This window comes from Schistocerca serialis, chromosome 5, assembly GCF_023864345.2.
Source record: "Schistocerca serialis cubense isolate TAMUIC-IGC-003099 chromosome 5, iqSchSeri2.2, whole genome shotgun sequence".
Lineage (NCBI taxonomy): Eukaryota > Metazoa > Arthropoda > Insecta > Orthoptera > Acrididae > Schistocerca > Schistocerca serialis.
In genome coordinates, this window is record NC_064642.1 from 327,432,918 (window position 1) to 327,453,010 (window position 20,093).

Here is a 20,093-nt window from a genome sequence, read left to right on the forward strand (position 1 = left end):
GATTTGATACACCCTTTTTTTAAAAAAAAAAAAAAAAAAGAACGAACACCACAACTCACACAGTGGCCTCTCCGACTTCTGGAGATCTATTTGCCGGACCCTGTATAACCACTTGACGCGGCCCGGAAGCAAGAGAATATTTTATTTAGCTAACTTTAATCGTAATCCCCCTGGTGCCTTTAGCGATGTGGCACTTCTAAGCAGCCTACTCGGCCGTCCGCAGGCGGCGGCGGCGCTGATGCACGACGCCGTGCTGGTGCTGGTGGAGGCGTTCAACAAGCTGCTGCGCAAGAAGCCCGACCTGTTCCGCGCCAGCCAGCGGCGCGGCCAGGTCTTCAACACGACCAGCCGCGGCGTCGAGTGCAGCATCAACAAGGGATGGGTCACGCCCTGGGAGCACGGCGACAAGATCTCGCGCTTCCTCAGGAAGGTACCGCAACGTCCGCCCTTGTCTTCTAAACTACACTACTGGTCATAAAAATTGCTACACCACGAAGATGACGTGCTACAGAGGTGAAATTAAACCGACAGGAAGAAGATCCTGTGATATGCAAATGATTAGCTTTTCAGAGCATTCACACAAGGCTGGCGCCGGTGGCGACACCTACAACTTGCTGACATGAGGAAAGTTTCCAAACGATTTCTCATACACAAACAGCAGTTGATCGGCGTTGCCTTGTGAAACGTTGTTGTGATGCCTCGTGTAAGGAGGAGAAATGCGTACCATCGCCTTTCCGTCTTTGGTAAAGGTCTAATTGTAGCCTATCGCGATTGTGGTTTATCGTATCACGACATTGCTGCCCGCGGTGGTCGAGATCCAATGACTGTTAGCGGAATGTGGAATCGGTGGGTTCAGGAGGGTAATACGGAACGCCGTGCTGGATCCCAACGGCCTCGTATCACTAGCAGTCGAGATGACAGGCAATTTATCCGCGTGGCTGTAACGGATCGTGCAGCCAAGCCGCGATCCCTGAATCAGCAGATGGGGACGTTTGAAAGACAACAACCATCTGCACGACGTGTGCAGCAGCATGGACTATCAGCTCGGAGACCATGGCTGCGGTTATCCTTGACGCTGCATCACAGACAGGAGCGCTTGCGATGGTGTACTCGACGACGAACCTGGCTACACGAATGTCAAAACGTCATTTTCTCGGATGAATCCAGGTTCTGTTTACAGCAACATGATGGTCGCATCCGTGTTTGGCGACATCGCGGTGAACGCACATTGGAAGCGTGTATTCGTCGTCGACATACTGGCGTATCACCCGGCGTGACGGTATGGGGTGCCATTGGTTACACGTCTCGCTCACCTCTTGTTCGCATTGACGGCAGTCTGAACAGTGAACGTAACATTTCAGATGTGTTACGACCCGTGGCTCTACCCTTCATTCGATCCCTGCGAAACCCTACATTTCAGCAGGATAATGCATGATCGCATGTTGCAGGTGCTGTACGGGTCTTTCTGGATACAGAAAATGTTCTATTGCTGCCCTGGCCAGCACTTTCTCCAGATCTCTCACCAATCGGAAAACGTCTGATCAATGGTGACACCAAGAAGAAATGCAGATGATAAACGGGTATTCATTGGACAAATATATTATACTAGAACTGACATGTGATTACATTTTCACGCAATTTGGGTGCAAAGATCCTGAGAAATCAGTACCCAGAACAACCGCCTCTGGCCGTAATAACGGCCTCGATACGGCTGGGCATTGGGGCAAACAGAGCTTGGATGGCGTGTACAGGTACAGCTGCCCATGCAGCTTCAACAAGATACCACAGTTCATCAAGAGTAGTGACTGGCGTATTGTGACGAGCCAGTTGCTCGGACACCATTGACCAGACGTTTTCGATTGGTGAAAGACCTTGTGAATGTGCTGGCCGGGGCAGCAGTCGAACATTTTCTCTATCCAGAAAGGCCCGTACAGGACCTGCAACATGCGGTCGTGCGTTATCCTGCTGAAATGTAGGGTTTCGCAGGAATCGAATGAAGGGTAGAGCCAGGGGCCATGACAAATCTGAAATGTAACGTCCACTGTTCAAAGTGCCGTCAATGCGAACAAGAGGTGACCGAGGCGTGTAACCAATGGCATCCCATACCATCACACCGGGTGATACGTCAGTATGGCGATGACGAATACACGCTTCCAATGTGCGTTCACCGCGATGTCGCCAAACACGGATGTGGCCATCATGATGCTGTAAACAGAACCTGGATTCATCCGAAAAAATGACGTTTTGCCATTCGTGCACCCAGGTTCGTCGTTGAGAACGCCATTGCAGGCGCTCCTGTCTGTGATGCAGCGTCAAGGGTAACCGCAGCCATGGTCTCCGAGCTGATAGTCCATGCTGCTGCAAACTTCGTCGAACTATTCGTGCAAACGTCCCCATCTGTTGACTCAGGGATCGAGACGTGGCTGCACGATCCGTTGCAGCCATGCGGATAAGATGCCTGTCATCTCGTCTGCTAGTGATACGAGGTCATTCTGATCCAGCACGGCGTTCCGTATTACCCTCCTGAAATCCACCGATTCCATATTCTGCTAACAGTTATTGGATCTCAACCAACGCGTGCAGCAATGTCGCTATACGATAAACCGCGATGGCGATAGGCTACAATCCGACCTTTATCAAAGTCGGAAACGTGATGATACGAATTTCTCCTCCTTACACGAGGCATCACAACAACGTTTCACCAGGCAACGCCGGTCAACTGTTGTTTGTGTATGAGAAATCGGTTGGAAACCTTCTTCATGTCACCACGTTGTAGGTGTCGCCACCGGTGCCAACCATGTGTGAATGCTCTGAAAAGCGAATCATTTGCATATCACAGCATCTTCCTCCTGTCGGTTAAATTTCGCGTCTGTAGCACGTCATCTTCGTGGTGTAGCAATTTTAATGGCCAATAGTGTATTTTTGGTATTATTATCGAGCTTTATATTATACTTTTTTCTGCAGTTGGTGAAATGCTAGCGTAAAATCTGTGAACTACCTCCTTTTTAAATGTTTTAACTAAGTTTTAGTTTTCAAAACACTAAGTCTTAAATCATTAAAATCTGATGGAAAACTAAATCGCCTGACTCTTCCTTTTTACGAGGGCTATTTGCAAAGCAAGGTCCGATGGGTTGCGAAACGGAAACCACAGTAAAAATCCGATGAAGCTTTGCACAGTGTTGGGCAGTGTGGCTAGTGTGCCCTTCGATCGCGTCATGTAGCCGTTTTCAGTTCTGAGTGCACAATGACCGCATAAAGATCCTTAGAACAATAGTGTCTCCCGCCAAGTACGAGGGCCTGGTGTGAGATTTCGCCTGATGTCATGCAGCCCACATAACGTAGCTGTCATGCATTTCCATCTACACGACAGTTCTCGTCCGCACTCTGAAGGGGCACTGAAGATTCTCCTGCAGCGTTTCCGATGGGAAGTGTTTGGTCACACACATTAGATCCCGTAACTGATTTTCCCTGAGGTTTATCTCTGCTCACATGAACCGCTAGCTATGCAGACAACGTACTAACACAGACAACGAGATGTAGACCAGCGTAGAGAATTGGTAGGAAGCACAGGCGGCTTGCTTCAATGACGATGGAATTGGGAAGTTGGTACAGCGCTACAACAAATGTATAAATCGGAGCTGAGACTATGTAGAGAAATAGCTGGAAGGTGTACCTAACTATTGCAAATAAAACATTTTTGATTTTCACAGTGGTTTCCATTTTGCGACCGATCGGACCTTACTTTCCGAGCGGGCCTCGTAATAGTGACCTCACTAGGAAGAGGGTATTTCAATACACCTCTCAAAAGAGATAAGGCCTTATAAGAAAGGCAACGTGAAGTCGCAGCCTTTGTAATATCTTCAGATGATCAGTTAGTACACCATCCTTTCATAAACACTTGTTGTTGACATCAACAAAAGAGCCCTGAATTAATGTTTGAACATGTGTTAATTTCATGTAAGTGTGCCTACATCGAGACAGACAATCCTGTAACCTGCGTACTTTTGTCTAAGATCTTTTATTTCTGTATCCATAATTTCCCTAATTTCTCATTTTTAGCGTAATCGTGTACTGTCATTTACGGCAGCATGTGTGTTTACGATTAATTTTTTGTCTACTAGTAATGTCTTCATTATTTGGTTATATATTTACCTGTAAAATACCTTATACTTCTTTGTGGTAGCTTCATTTTTGTGCCCCAATATTTCTCACATTATTAAGTTCATTAGTATGTCCTAAATCACCAGTGGAGGATGGCAGATTTAAATTTGAAGCAGCATCAGTCTTCAGTTCACTTTTCATACCACCCTTATAATCCAAATAAGAGAAATGTCTTGAGCAGACATGAGCATTTACAGCTGAAAAAGAATTTCCATATTTACAAGCATTTACTGTATCCACTTTCGTTCCCTCTCTTTGTATTTAGGGAATATAGAAAACTTAATTCTCATCTTACTTAGTTGCCTGCTGTGGTTAGTACAAATGGCGATGGCGCAGAGAACCACTATTTTTCACTTAAAACTTACTCCAAAAACCCCTTAATATACTAACAGTTACGGGATGACTATGAACTCACTCTCCAGTCACTAACAAAAATTCACGCTGTCAAAAAAACCTTGTTTTCGTTCGTAAACGCAATTGCAACACAATACATTATGCCAACTGAGAGCTACTGAGCGCTAGTTGGGTTCACTTTGACGTCAACGGTGCCGCTTGCTACGGCTGTCCTCGTGATCCCTACCTTGTATTCTGGTATCCATGGTGGAGGTTATGCAAAACAAGGTCACCTGGTCCCTTGAGGACAATCCAGCGGTCTGGTACAACATCATTTAACCAATCGCGGCGTACCAGTGGCGGCGGCACACCACCTAGCTGCCAAATAAAAATCTGTAGATCAGCTTCTTCCAGCAACGGAAAGAGCCACACGTCTAGAACATAAAGATAACAAACACCAGTTACACTTTCTTCACTGAAAAAGAAAGGCTCATAAACTTAACTCCGGGATATAGCACAAAAACACTCGATTTAGGAGAGTGTCGTTCCAACTGTATCATATCGTACGGATTTGATGACCACCAGAAGAGTACATTATACATGTTTACATATCCACTTAGATGAAGTGTCGATCCGTCACTGAAAACTACACTATCCAGAAAATCTCCATCATCATGCAGTAACATTTCGTTTACAAAGTTGGCACATATCGACTCGTGTCCGAGTGGCGAATGGTGCTCGCATCGAACACTCATAAGAAAAACTGTTTAAGTTGCTCTTTCACTTGATGTTTTATTTGAAATTGTAAGTTGAATGTAATAAATGATACAAAACCTTAAAAGCAGGACATTCATTTTGAAACACCCTGTATTTTGTACTGGAGACAGTGACGATGATAAAGTGTCAATGAGGCAAATTTCGGAGAGTTGTGGTATTTTTCCATCCAAGAATGTTATCGACATGAACTGGAAATTTTGAACTTTTTCCTTGTTGATCCTCCACAGTTCGCCGGTTATTCTTAGTAGTGTGCTAAGACACTCAGTTTTCCTTTCCTGTCACAACGCGGTCCAAGAAAACGTTCGTTTGTGGTGTCACAATTGTAGCTTTGCAGCTCGTGAAGTTCAGAATTGGTACACTAATTCTGAACTTACTTTTTACGCACAACAGTGCCATAACTGAGGTATCGCGGCTTGTGACACGTGTTACATACAACAGACGAAAAGTGAAATAAGTAATTGTTTTCTCAGTCTTTACTATCGGATAATTTCCATATAAGAAATAATAAATAAGAGCTATCTCATTATCTTACTTGAGAAATAAGCGGCCCAGCATTTCATTTTTAGGTGCGTGAAGCTGAGTCATGTCTGTTTTCAGTTTGCGCCTGAGTAGCTCTCATCCTTGTACCGTTTCGGCTGTTCTCCATTTATCTGTAAAATCTGTCATCCAGAGATGATCCTAAAAATGAAATATTAAGCTAGTGATAGGGCATTTAGATCATTCCCTACAAATTACACACATATGAACTAATCAAGGGGCGATTAAAGCAAATGGAAATTTCCATATTGATCACCGCAGTATATTGCTCCGTTAGAGGCATTCTTTTTACGGCTTTCTGCAACAAACTGCTGTTGTACGACAGTTGCTTTCCGAACAATTTTCCAACGTATATAGCCTAACTAAAAGTAATGTATTTGAAATAACCACAGCTGAAGAGACGAAATTTCGTTTAATTTTAAGTGCCATTTTAAGCTTTCTGGTACAGATATAAATCACTGATGCTACTGGGGACTGCCACGGTAATAGGGTGAAAATAATTACACGTTTAACAATGCCGTTCCATTCGAATTTACTTCACGGAAATAATGTTTGGGTCAGAGTGACGTGTTACGTTAAAATTGGACGCAATTACTGAATGAATAGGTGAATTAGTAGCTATGTGCACATCCACATACAGGTTTTTAATGTTGCATTTCGTACTGTAACGCAGGAAAGTATGGAATATAAATTAGAATAATAGGGTATTGTTATTCATTGTTTATAGTTTGGACACAAGTATGTGGCATGCGATTTACAAACATGTCTGTTACAGTTTCCACAAAACTTCGTCCTGCTGCTACTGTTCAGAGAACAAAATTTTCTATTATTTTTCCTGTCTTTTGCACTCCAACACTACAACAACATTTTCAGGTTCCATAATATTTGTTAAAATTCTCAGTGATTCTTCTGATCTTGGAAAATGTGATCTTGATGTTAGATTTTATAGCTTTTCTGTTATTTCGTTCTCCAAGACTGCAATAGCATTTCCAAGTTTCAGTACTATTTGTGACAAACCTCAGAGATTCATCTTACCTTGGAAGATGTGGCCTTGATGCTATGTAATACTTTATGGGCGATTTTCCAAATTATTCTAAGAACTTCTTCCTTCTTGACAATTTGACTGTGTTCCAGCTGGGATCTTTTGAAGTCCAGAAAACATAAGCCTTGTATCCTGAAACATCAAGAATGTCGTACAAAAAAAAATCATTGGTCCTCGATTTGCCTCTCGTTTACAGGTAAAGTACTTGTCAGTCGAGCGACTACATTAACAGCCCCTTTAAGTTCTGTTGTAATTCCGGATTACTTCTGACTTTTTCTCGCCTCGGTTGCTAATATGGCATCTTGATGTATCTTACTCATAAATACAACATTTTAAAATCACTCATGGTAGTAATTCTACGATACAGGTTCCCGGATTAAGGTTGAGACCTGTCTGTATTACCTAAAAATTCTACTTCTTGTATTTAATTCTCCGAGGAGATGCAACTGACTACATTAGAGTCACTCATGAAGTAAAATTAGCTACGAACTACCCTGTTGATTACTGGCGATTAGTTCTGTCTTGTTTTCCCGTATAATTCCTAATACGATCACTTTACTTTTTAGCAACTGTTGTCCCAAATCGTAAAAGAAAAATAGGAAAATTGTTACAGTTTACATTCATAGTTCACTGGGGAAATCAAACACGACCCTCATATTTTGTTTCTTCCTAGCGTTTGTACTATTTCTCTGACTGCAAAGTATTATGTTTTAAGCACATATTATACTTAACTTTCGGAAAGCCTCCATGTTTTTATCAATTTTGTTTCGGATTTACTTGGAAGAAATAGCCTGAAGAGGCATTTTTACAGTTCCTTTTATCTCAGCGTCAGTTAGTAATTTGTTCGTTACAGTTAGTATTCACGAACTGAGTTACAACACTATAGCAGACAAGTAAGCTACAGAACTCTGTGCCAGTGGGATTTCCTCTGGTCAATAATGTAGAATAAGTCGATTTTTGACAGTACAGGCATTATCAAAACCCTTGACAACATGCGAGTGCAACAACACAGTAAATTCCACAAAATATAGCAACGTCAGATGATAAAGTAAAGATTTATTTTTGGCTAATATTAACCCGAACACTAGATACAACGGCAATTACGATCTGTGACAAATCTCTGAATATAATGAAATTTGTTTCTGGCGAAAACAGCTCTTGCAATATTGTACACAGTCAATGAGTTTCACAATCTTATTTGGTAAAAACGATAATGAAAAAAGATTGTTTTCGCGGCATACAGACACAAATAGAACAGCAGGGTTAAAGACTGTTAATGAATACCCTTGAGCTGTGATATAAAGAATGATGGCTTACACTATAAAAATAATCTCCTCTGAGAATTAAATACAAGAAGTAGAATTTTTAGGTAATACAGACAGGTCTCAACCTTAATCCGGGAACCTGTATCGTAGAATTACTACCATGAGTGATTTTAAAATGAACAAAGTACTGTATTTTGCTTATTTCCATTCATTAATGTGTTATGAAATCATTACTGAGGAAAATCAAGTTACAGTGATAATATATTCAAAATACAGGCTCATGGTACAAGAATTATGTCTGGTGTTAGTTCTAGAGTAACCGCCTCTGTATTCTGACAATTGCTCCACAATGCATATTTTCGTTACATCTTTTCTCGACACCAAAATGTCCCTTCAAAAAGTCTAGAAAATCGTGAATATTACTGTGTATCTACGTCCACACATACTTCAAGGGCTCAACATTAGTGAAGAAAGGAGTTATATACAAGATGTGTTCAAAAATTACGGTGACTTCATATTTTTATTAAAAAAAATATTTATTTAGTCATCAATATTCATGTTGCTCCTTCAGAGTAATCCCCCTCAGATGCAATACACTTGTGAGAACACTTCTTCCAATCCTCGAAACATTTCTCATAAGTACTTTATGGTACAGCCTTGAGTACTTCCAGCGATGCAGTATTTATTTCCTCAATTCTTGAAAATGTTCGTCCTTTCATAGGTCTCTTCAGTATTGGGAACAGGAAAAAGTCGCAGGGGGGGGGGGGGGGGGGGGTAAATCCTGTAAATACGGTGGCTGAGGCATGATTGTCGTGTTGTTTCCCGCCAAAAAGCCTCTCACAAGCAACGATGAATGAGCAGGTGCATTGTCGTTATGCTATAGCCATGAATTGTTTTTCCATTATTCCGGACGTTTCTCGATTATTGCTTGTCTCAAACGGCGCATAATGTCAAGGTAATACTCCTTACTGACCGTACGACCTTGAGGCAAAAATTCATGAAGCACAGCGGCACGGTAACTGAAAAAAACAGTGAGCAAAACTTTTACATTTGATCGAACTTGGCGCACATTTTTCTGTCTTGGCCCTCCGGGATGCTACCATTGGAACGACTGGGCTTTGGTTTTGTCACCAGTCATGACCCTTTTGAGCAAATCAGGCTCATCATTGACGTCATTCAAGAGCTCCTGAGCGATGCTCATGCGACGGTTGTTCTGATCAAAATTGGGAAGTTTTGAAACACACGTCTCATGCCCAAAACATCAAAAAAAACAAAAAAAAACTGCATGACACGAGCCGACCGATATGCCAACATCCTTAGAAACTTCTCTTATGGTAATTCGACGATCTTCCAAAACTATTTTCTTCACAAATTCGACATTGTCATCTGTTGTTGATGTGCTGGGACGTCCAGAGCGAGTTTCGTCATTGGCATCTTCTCGGCCATCTTGGGAGAGCTTGTACCACCTCCAAACATTTTTTTTTTTTTTTTTTTTTTACTTTGAGTAGACTCACCGTATGCCACTATCAACATTTCAAGTGTTTTCGAGCACAAAATTTAATCCAAATTCTTTGTGCCGTTTCTTATAATAATCGAAAATCGCCGAGCACACTAAAACACGTCGAACCTTTGTATCTGTCGAAAACAAACGAAGTATGCTGTACACTTGAGACTGAACATACGTTCGGAACATATTCACCAACATAAAAAAGATCGATAATCGAATGTACGGTTCCCGCGCAATTTGAAAAGTCACCTTTCTATTTGAACAGCCCTCGTATATGGGTCTACATACATTTAACAACCCACCATAGCATGTTAAATGTCTTGTAGGTAGTATAGTGGAGTTTAGTACTGAGTTAAATTCCAGTCTGTTGGGCAACTCTTTCTACTTCTCTGAAGAGTATCTTCACAAAAACTCCCACATTTCGTATTTTAAGTTATTTTGTAATTAGTATTACCATTGTAATACAATAATATGTCTTCATGTAAAGTTATTTCGTCCTACTGTACTCAATTAAAATGACCATTCTTGACGTCTTTCCACTGGTCTCTGGAATCCATGGAATATGACATAATGTATGAGGAAAATTGTGAAAACTATGAAAAGTGTTCTACGATAAACTTTAACGCACAACAGCAGAGGTTGAAAATACCACTTCAGTTGTAAATTTTCTTTATTTTCACACGACCGGTTTCGGACTGTTATAAGCCTATCGTGTGAAAATAAAGTAATTTACAAAATTTTCAAATGTGTGTCAAGTCTTATGGGACTTAACTGCTAAGGTCATCAGTCCCTAAGCTTACACACTACTTAACCTAAACTATCCTAAGGATAAACACAAACATCCATGCTCAAGGGAGGACTCGAACCTCCGCCGGGACCAGCCCCACAGAAGTAATTGACAACTGAAACGGTATTTTCAACCTCTTCTATAATGGTCAGTTGCGGATGTTCTTCCAACAGGATTGTTTAACGAATAACTTTTACCGCTGCTTTATAATGTGTGAATCTCACATCAGGTTGAACTCGAAGGCCTAACAGGAGACCTGAGCTTTGGCGAGGACGGTCGGCGGCGAAATTACACTCTGCACGTCGTGGAGATGACTGTCAACAGTGCCATGGTTAAGGTGAGAATTTTGAACCATATACTAAGAAACGAGTCGTAGGCTAATATATAAATTTGATGTTTGGCATTTTTCACTTCTTGTTACTAAGATACGAGGGTGAATGAAGAAATTAGTCGCAAACTGGGACAGAGACATCACTTATCCCACCGCTCGACAAAGCATTCAAAGCCTGCAGCACAGAATTCTTGTAGCAGCGTTAACATCTAACGAATGACCTCTATTTTTCGCGAAAATAAGCCACACCCTGATCGAGAGGAGAAAAATCACGAAACAGTTATCTGTATTTATATTTAACGTGTGGGTACGTACCGTAAGCATTTATTCTAACATTTGCTGCAACACGTTGGTAATATATTTTTCTTTTCTTATTTCCTCTCATTACTGTCATTCACTTCATCACTCTCACTCTCGCTCCTATCATTTTCTCCAGTCTCTTCCCACAGAACATCCTAGCTGCTATCCAGCACATTCGATATGCAGCATTCCTTTAACTCCTTGATGATGGACTCGGATGATTTTGAGAACCATGGAGCAAGAATCCACTCGCACAAAAGAGTGACTGGTGGCTTCTTAATCTTACCAGACAGTGTAAGGACATAGTCTTCTTCCAGGAGACAATCAGATTATATTTTTCTCGGGATTTTCTTCAACGGTTTGTTTGTGGCTACATCTGATCCTGTAGTTTTGAAGTCATTCCTTCAGGTATTATGACAAGAACTGTCTTTTGTGTAGCGAGGCTACCTTATACTTCAGCAATAAGGTGTCCCTTAGAAGCACTCAAAACTAGGAAGGCTGTCTTAACAAGCACTGCCCCGGGACTGCGATTCCAAACAGTAGATAAACACTCAACCGTAAGTTGCGTTCTCATCCAGCACTTTGCTTGGTAGCGAATCACCAAACTCATAGGAAAGTTTTTTTGGGCATGGTTTTTCTCTTCAGAATGACATAAGATGGTAACTTTCCCCCATCGCCTCTAACAGGTAACAACACAGTCATTCTATTTTTTTCATTACCGGTTGCTCTTAAAGAGATACTTTTTGCCTGTTCAATGACTACTTTCGCATTGCACGGTGTGTACGAAAGACACTTTCGCAACTGGATGATGTAACACTAGAAATTAATCAGTTTCTCCTCGAAAACTGCTGGAATTCCTGTGATAGGCTAGTACTCCGTCGGAAACCATGACCTTTTCTCCCCATAAACCGACGAACCAAGCAATACTCGCACGAAATTCTCGTTGTACTACGTTTAAGACTTTCGCGATTTTCAAAGCCTTCAGAGGGCTAATTTCTCGTGATACACGCATCCCATCCTTCCTCTTATCTTGCACATAGGAAAGAGCCTTAGCTTCAATTCCCTAATGCTTGCCACATTTCGGTCCCCTGAACGATTTTCTCGTTGAAGCTGCCTTTCTACATTTTTCTTCTGAAGCAGACCAACGTTGCACATTAGGGTCCTCTATTCCATACTTTCTTCCGGCCTCTCTGTTGCTTGTGGTGTTGGCATAACGCACAACAGTAAGTTTGAAGCTTGCATCATAAGTACGTCGAAATCCATGGTTTGATTATACTTTTCGCTCTAAACGGTCGTTCATACTATCATAAATCAGGCTTTCTTACCGGTATCCAACTGAAACTGAATTATAAACAAACAAAACAACAAATGGTACCTACACAATGTTAACTCCATTAAAACACCGGTAAAAGTTTGTACTTTTGCGTAATAAAATGTCTTGACGCCAGTTTCGACTACAGACGCTGGTTTTATTGTTGCAAATGAACTTAATTTTTGTACAACTATTGTTTGTAAAATGACAAGGTAGCGGATATAAGCAGCACCCTAACTTTTCGAGGGTGAAATTTGGATAAGAAGTGCGGCTTAACGCAGCAATAAGTTTATTCAGTTCCTTAAACTGCTGCACTTCTCAAGACGGGGAAACAATATGCCATCACAGGATAACCAGGGCAGCCAGGACGTTTCTTGTTCGTGCTTTTTCTTTGTCCTTTGCTGCATTCCTCTGTAGAGCTTTACAAAAATTTCCAAGAAATACCGTTCTAACCACATACGGGACGAATTTCGCTATGGACGTGTTCGCCAATAGTCCCTCAGTTCAAAAAATCGCAATGTTCTAGTCGAGTACACATTCGCAGCGCGCCTGCCATCTTGGTCTGACTGCAAATCCTTAACCATCGGCTGCGGAATACTGTGCATCGGCTACCTTCCACGTAACATTTGCTGCCACCTTCTAGAAGCGTATAGGAGCGAAATTTAAAACGACACTCCGTATTCTAGTGTTTGCGACTTATTTATTTACTCATACTGAGTGCCCATTTTATTGTCTTCTTTACAAAGAAAAATATACTCATTGACGGAGCGACCCCAGAAATGTGTCTAGTTCCATGGTTCATTTGACCTGAGAGTAATTCTGGAACAGTAACAGGCTTAATTTTCTGAAAGTTCAAGCCTGCTGATCCTGCTGATCGTAGCATCCTGAGCCTATTAAAGGCTCTAGTCGGCGAACGTCAGCTTATAGTGCAAACTCCACTCAGCTCGCACAGCAGCAACGCGAAACTAGGGCAGAGAACGGCTTACCGTAGCGCTGATAAACTCAAAATGAAAAGAAAACTAGGTCGAACATCAAACTTGAAAGTACAATTCACCAAATTCACCACCGTTCGTAAATACTTTATTTGATTCGTTCTGAACAGCATAACTTGCGGCAACATCAGACATCCGCCAACACAGTTCGCGGCTAAGTCAGCTTTGGCTGTATAGATTATAAATGAAGCTCAGAAACATATAATTAAACGCGTCAGATAAAAAATAACTCACAAAATATAATCCACGTATTGGCAGAGATGAAGCTAGGTGAATAGCATCCACTATCATTTTCCCGTACGTTTTTCGGTTTTCGCACAGTCGTTTCTAAAACTCCGGAGGTATTTGTGAATAACGTCGAACGCGACCGGTGCTAGGTGGCAGATATTTTGGGTTTCAACATAGATAGGGACACATAGGCAGAAGACAATAATTGTCCAGGACAAATGTTTTATTTTATCAGAACTTAGGGCAGTTGACTGTTCAAATAATGAATTATTCAAAAGATAAATTATTGGTTAGAAAGTATTACCGTAACAAGAATAAATTCTGTACCAAGGTCTCCTGCTCACTTCCTCATCCACACTACAGCCCGGATCTCACATCTTCCGACTTCTATCCGTTTGGCACAATGAAGGATGCACTCCGCGGGAAGAACTACGTGGATGATGGGGATGTTATTGAAGCAGCAAGACGTTGGCTCCCCTACGGTCTCAGACGCCTCCTGATTACCTCCTGGATACCATGTCAATGACTTTGTTTTCATAGAACACCATACCAACCAATACTTTTCGAAACCGACAGTAATGAGGTTCGCGTGTCCACCATGGTCAAAAAGGAACAAAAAAAACTGGAGATGGACAAAGATTCAATTTGCTACAACCAAAGTACAATTGAGCAAAAAATGAACCCACCTTTTCAAAAAAAGGAGCACCTATTTCCATATTCCTGAATGATTTAAAACATGGGCTGGCTATAACAAAAATCTAAATTTACTCTTCCTGAAGAATTCATAGTCTGCTCATACACAATGTGATCAAAAATATACGGACACCCCTAAAAACAGACGCTTTGCATATTAGGTGCATTGTGCTGCCACCTATTGCCGGGTACTCCATATCAGCGACCTCAGTAGTCACTAGACATCGTGAGAGAGCAGAATGGGGCGCTCCGCGGAACTCACGGACTTCGAACGTGGTCAGGTAATTGGATGTCACTTGTGTCCAGACCATCACACAGGAATTCCAAACTGCATCAGGATCCACTGAAAGTACTATTACAGTTAGGCGCGAGGTGAGAAACCTTGGAATTCATGATCCAGCGGCTGCTCATAAGCCACACATCACGGCGGCAAATGCCAAACGACATCTCGCTTGGAGTAAGGAGCGTAAACATTGGACGATTTAATAGTGGAAAAACGTTGTGTGGGGTGGCGAATCACGGTACACAATGTGACGATCCGATGGCAGGGTGTGGGTATGGCGAATGCCTGGTGAACGTCATCTGCCAGCGTGTGTAGTACCAACAATAAAATTCGGTGACGGTGGTGTTATGATGTGATCGTGTTCTTCATGGATGGGGTTGCATCCCTTGTTGTTTTGCGTGGCACTATCACAGCACAGGCCTACATTGATGTTTTAAGCACCTTCTAGCTTCCCACCGTTGAAGAGAAATTCGGGGATCGCGATTGCATCTTTCAAAAACGATGGAGCACATGTTCATAATGCACGGCCTACCCAGAGTCCTAATCAGAATCCTATAGAACATCTTTGGGGGGTTTTGAAACGCCGACTTCGTGCCAGGCCTCTCCGACCGACATCGATACCTTTCCTCAGTGCAGCACCCCGTGAAAAATGGGCTGCCATTCCCCAAAGGAACCTTCCAGCACCTGACTGAACGTATGCCTGCGAGAGTGGAAGCTGTCATCAAGGCTAAGGGTGGGCCAACACCATATTGAATTCCAGCATTACCGATTGAGGGCACCACGACCTTGTAAGTCATTTTCCGCCAGGTGTCCGGATACTTTTGATCACATAGTTTAGCTCTGAACATTCTCCATATATTGCAGACTGTGTTTGAGCGGTAAGGGATTAGGATGTCTGTCCTTTGGTATGCCTCAGAATCTCCCACACTTTCTATGTCTTCTGTTCCAGGACACGACGCGTCGCAGCCTCTGTCAGTGCGAAATGGAATGACACACGCTGTTAGGAAATCGCGTCTAATTAAATTGCTCATGAGTGTACACACGATCGTTAACATGAAATTTTATCTAATTCTGTTCATTTGGGCACTGACTTACTTGCAATTCTGGCTAACAAGCGTACGATTTATTTAGTATTTCGCCTACATAAATATCGGGACTAATAAAACACAAAATTTGGAAACTGTGCCAAAATTGGTTGTAATCTTACAATCTCCTGGAGGCAACCTAAGTGCATTTTCGCTTTTGGATATGGTTATATTGATCCGCCAATACTTTTCAAGTATTAAAAAACGTATATTTCATTGCTGCTAAATAGCTGTATAGGAGATCTCATTTAATGCCCTCTGCAGCTGTAAACATCTAATTTAATGCCCTATATAGCTGTAAACATTCACACAGAACATAACTCATAATACATATTCTCGACATTTTGTTGGTTGGAACAGCGACCGGTACACTTTGGAAATAATATACGGGATGTAACGGGTACAAGTGCAGATATTTTTATATGTTATGTTTCGACATGTGCACACGTGACTGTGTTGATAGTTTTTTCTCTGCGTCGAACAGTCTGTCCACAAAAACGTCGCAAACTTTATGACCTAAGGTTTTCTGCACAATCGTAACTGCACCAGTAAGTGGACTACACCTGTCAGTAGAGACTAATCGTCTTGCATCCACGTGTCCACATGTCAACACCTGACCTGCTGCCCACGGGGAAAAAAGCATTAATGGCTTGTTCTTTCCACATGTACTTGGAGCCACTAAGCAACATAAAAACACACGACCAGTAATAGCTATGAGTATCAGTAAATACTGACGTAATGTAGCTATAATTATCAGTAAGTATTGATGTAATGTTGCTTGATACACCACCGTCAATGACCAGTGTGTTAAACCTTTAACACATTACACCCTGCATGTTTTAGTCTGTTGTCGCAATTTCCTATTTTGTCTAAAAAGTAAAAACCTGCGACTATATATTTAAACATATATTATTTCGTAACTCATAGCACTTGCAGTCATGTAAGCTAAGCTTTGTATTGTTTACAGGTGGCTGAGTGGTCAGACGAAACGGGACTCACCCCAGTTGCCGCCAAGTACGTAAGGCTTCGCACGAGTACCGACATCCAGAAGAACAGAACATACGTCGTGACGACCATAGTTGTAAGTACACCATAAGAGGCTGCGTCTTCATTGGAAACTTACTTACCTGTTCATGTACAGCATTATTCCAATTACCAAATTATGGCTGGTTCTAATGGCTCTGAGCACTATACGACGTAACTTCTGAGGTCATCAGTCGCCTAGAACTTAGAACTACTTAACCCTAACTAACCTAAGGACATCACACACATCCATGCCCGAGGCAGGATTCGAACCTGCGACCGTAGCGGTCGCTCGGCTCCAGACTGTAGCGCCTAGAACCGCACGGCCACTCCGGCCGGCAATCAGTAAATTAGGAGCTCTGTAGATGGTGCAGCACTAGTATTAGGCAGTCGAGTGAAATCTCCATCGCTGATGTAGAAAATGGTGGTGAAGTGATGTGTGTGTGTTTGTCGCTTATATGGAGTCAACGCAATAAGATGCGCCGACTTGCTGGGGTGAAAGAATGGCAGAAATGCGCTACCGGGCTTCGAAGTGCGTATGAGCACACCGTAAATGAAGCTGCTTCATTTGTCGGTGTATCAAGACGGATTTTCCAACATGTACCACTCTCAGCTGTGTGACAACATTGCGTAAGAACAGTCGTCGCAAAAAGGCCGGATACGAGTGTCACCGCTTGTCAGTGACAATCGGTAGTAAACTCAACAGCAGTTGCTACTGTCAATGTACGTAGATTTGCCACAGTTACTTTCCCAGCGAACATTACGAAGGGAAGGGCTTGCGATAGACATCTGGAATCGGGAACCTCGCAAAAGACCGCTTGTGCTAGGTCTACTAAATGAAGTTACCATGAACATTAATAAGGATGCTTATTTCAGCATTCTCGGTGATCAAGAGTTACACTTACTTCTACATCTTCATAACGAGTTTGCTGTGGACACTCCTGAAGACGACAACAAGCGTGGTCGTTGGTCTACACGTGCATGCACCAGTTCTGACGAACCATCACACCTCGCCTGTCTCGCAAAATCGCCCGATACCTATCGTGTAGAAAATGTTTGGGACTGTTTGGGACAGTGAACGAAACGTAGCAAATCAACATCGCCGCAATTTAGTAGCTCTACAGTATCTGTTCATCAACGAGTGGCTTTATCTGGATATTGCACACCTGAAAGAAACTGTGGGCTGTCTTGCTCCCCAAATTGACACCATTATCAATGCTAGACCCCGTATAACACGGTATCAACGTGATGTCCCAATTGGGTGACTAATTTTTTGTCTAGTGTCCTAGGGGTGGGAAATAGCCCCTAAAGGCGGAAAAATCAGCAATGATCAACGACATGAGGATGCAGAAGGCAATGGAAACCACTGCATTAAAGACACGTAACGTGTATCCACAGGACATGTGGCCTGTAATTGAAGAAGTGTCGTGATGATCTCTCCATTGGCAAAAGATTCCGGAATAGTCCCCCATTCGGATCTCCGGGAGGGGACTGCCAAGGGTGAGGTTACCATTAGAAAAAGATTGAATAATCAACGAAAGGATAACGTTCTACGAGTCGGGGCGTGGAATGTCACAAGCTTGAACGTGGTAGGGAAACTAGAAAATCTGAAAAGGGAAATGCAAAGGCTCAATCTAGATATAGTAGGGGTCAGTGAAGTGAAGTGGTAGGAAGACAAGGATTTCTGGTCAGATGAGTATCGGGTAATATCAACAGCAGCAGAAAATGGTATAACAGGTGTAGGATTCGTTATGAAGAGGAAGGTAGGGCACAGGGTTTGTTACTGTGAACAGTTCAGTGACCGGGTTGTTCTAATCAGAATCGACAGCAAACCAACACCGACAACGATAGTTCAGATATACATGCCGACGTCGCAAGCTGAAGATGAACATATAGAGAAAGTGTATGAGGATATTGAAAGGGTAATGCAGTATGTAAAGGGGGACGAAAATCTAATAGTCATGGGCGACTGGAATGCAGTTGTAGGGGAAGGAGTAGAAGAAAACGTTGTACGAGAATCTGGGCTTGGGACAAGGAATGAAAGAGGAGAAAGACTAATTGAGTTCTATAACAAGTTTCAGCTAGTAATAGCGAATACCCTGTTCAAGAATCACAAGAGGAGGAGGTATACTTGGAAAAGGCCGGGAGATACGGGAAGATTTCAATTAGATTACATCATGGTCAGACAGAGATTCCGAAATCAGATACTAGATTGTAAGGCGTACCCAGGAGCAGATATAGACTCAGATCACAATATAGTAGTGATGAAAAGTAGGCTGAAGTTCAAGACATTAGTCAGGAAGAATCAATACGCAAAGAAGTGGGATAGGGAAGTACTAAGGAATGACGAGGTACGTTTGAAGTTCTCTAACGCTATAGATACAGCAATAAGGAATAGCGCAGTAGGCAGCACAGTTGAAGAGGAATGGATATCTCTAAAAAGGGCCATCACAGAAGTTGGGAAGGAAAACATAGGTACAAAGAAGGTAGCTGCGAAGAAACCATGGGTAACAGAAGAAATACTTCAGTTGATTGATGAAAGGAGGAAGTACAAACATGTTCCGGGAAAATCAGGAATACAGAAATACAAGTCGCTGAGGAATGAAATAAATAGGAAGTGCAGGGAAGCTAAGACGAAATGGCTGCAGGAAAAATGTGAAGACATCGAAAAAGATATGATTGTCGGAAGGACAGACTCAGCATACAGGAAAGTCAAAACAACCTTTGGTGACATTAAAAGCAACGGTGGTAACATTAAGAGTGCAACGGGAATGCCACTGTTAAATGCAGAGGAGAGAGCAGATAGGTGGAAAGAATACATTGAAAGCCTCTATGAGGGTGAAGATTTGTCTGATGTGATAGAAGAAGAAACAGGAGTCGATTTAGAAGAGATAGGGGATCGAGTATTAGAATCGGAATTTAAAAGAGCTTTGGAGGACTTACGGTCAAATAAGGCAGAAGGGATAGATAACATTCCATCAGAATTTCTAAAATCGTTGGGGAAAGTGGCAACAAAACGACTATTCACGTTGGTGTGTAGAATATATGTCTGGCGATATACCATCTGACTTTCGGAAAAGAATCATCCACACAATTCCGAAGACGGCAAGAGCTGACAAGTGCGAGAATTATCGCACAATCAGCTTAACAGCTCATGCATCGAAGCTCCTTACAAGAATAATATACAGAAGAATGGAAAAGAAAATTGAGAATGCGCTAGGTGACGATCAGTTTGGCTTTAGGAAAAGTAAAGGGACGAGAGAGGCAATTCTGACGTTACGGCTAATAATGGAAGCAAGGCTAAAGAAAAATCAAGAGACTTTCATAGGATCTGTCGACCTGGAAAAAGCGTTCGACAATATAAAATGGTGCAAGCTGTTCGAGATTCTGAAAAAAGTAGGGGTAAGCTATAGGGAGAGACGGGTCATATACAATAT

General features: G+C 42.2%; 1 protein-coding gene across 1 annotated transcript in view; it reads left to right on the plus strand.

Moving 5' to 3' along the window:
* LOC126480873 (glutamate receptor 1-like) overlaps positions 1–20,093 on the plus strand; it is a 377,262-nt gene that overhangs the window by 289,793 nt on the left and 67,376 nt on the right. The window contains exons 8-10 of the mRNA XM_050104251.1: positions 224–430; positions 10,639–10,746; positions 16,601–16,714. Coding sequence (XP_049960208.1) covers positions 224–430; positions 10,639–10,746; positions 16,601–16,714 — 429 coding nt within the window. The remainder of the gene's footprint in view (positions 1–223; positions 431–10,638; positions 10,747–16,600; positions 16,715–20,093) is intronic.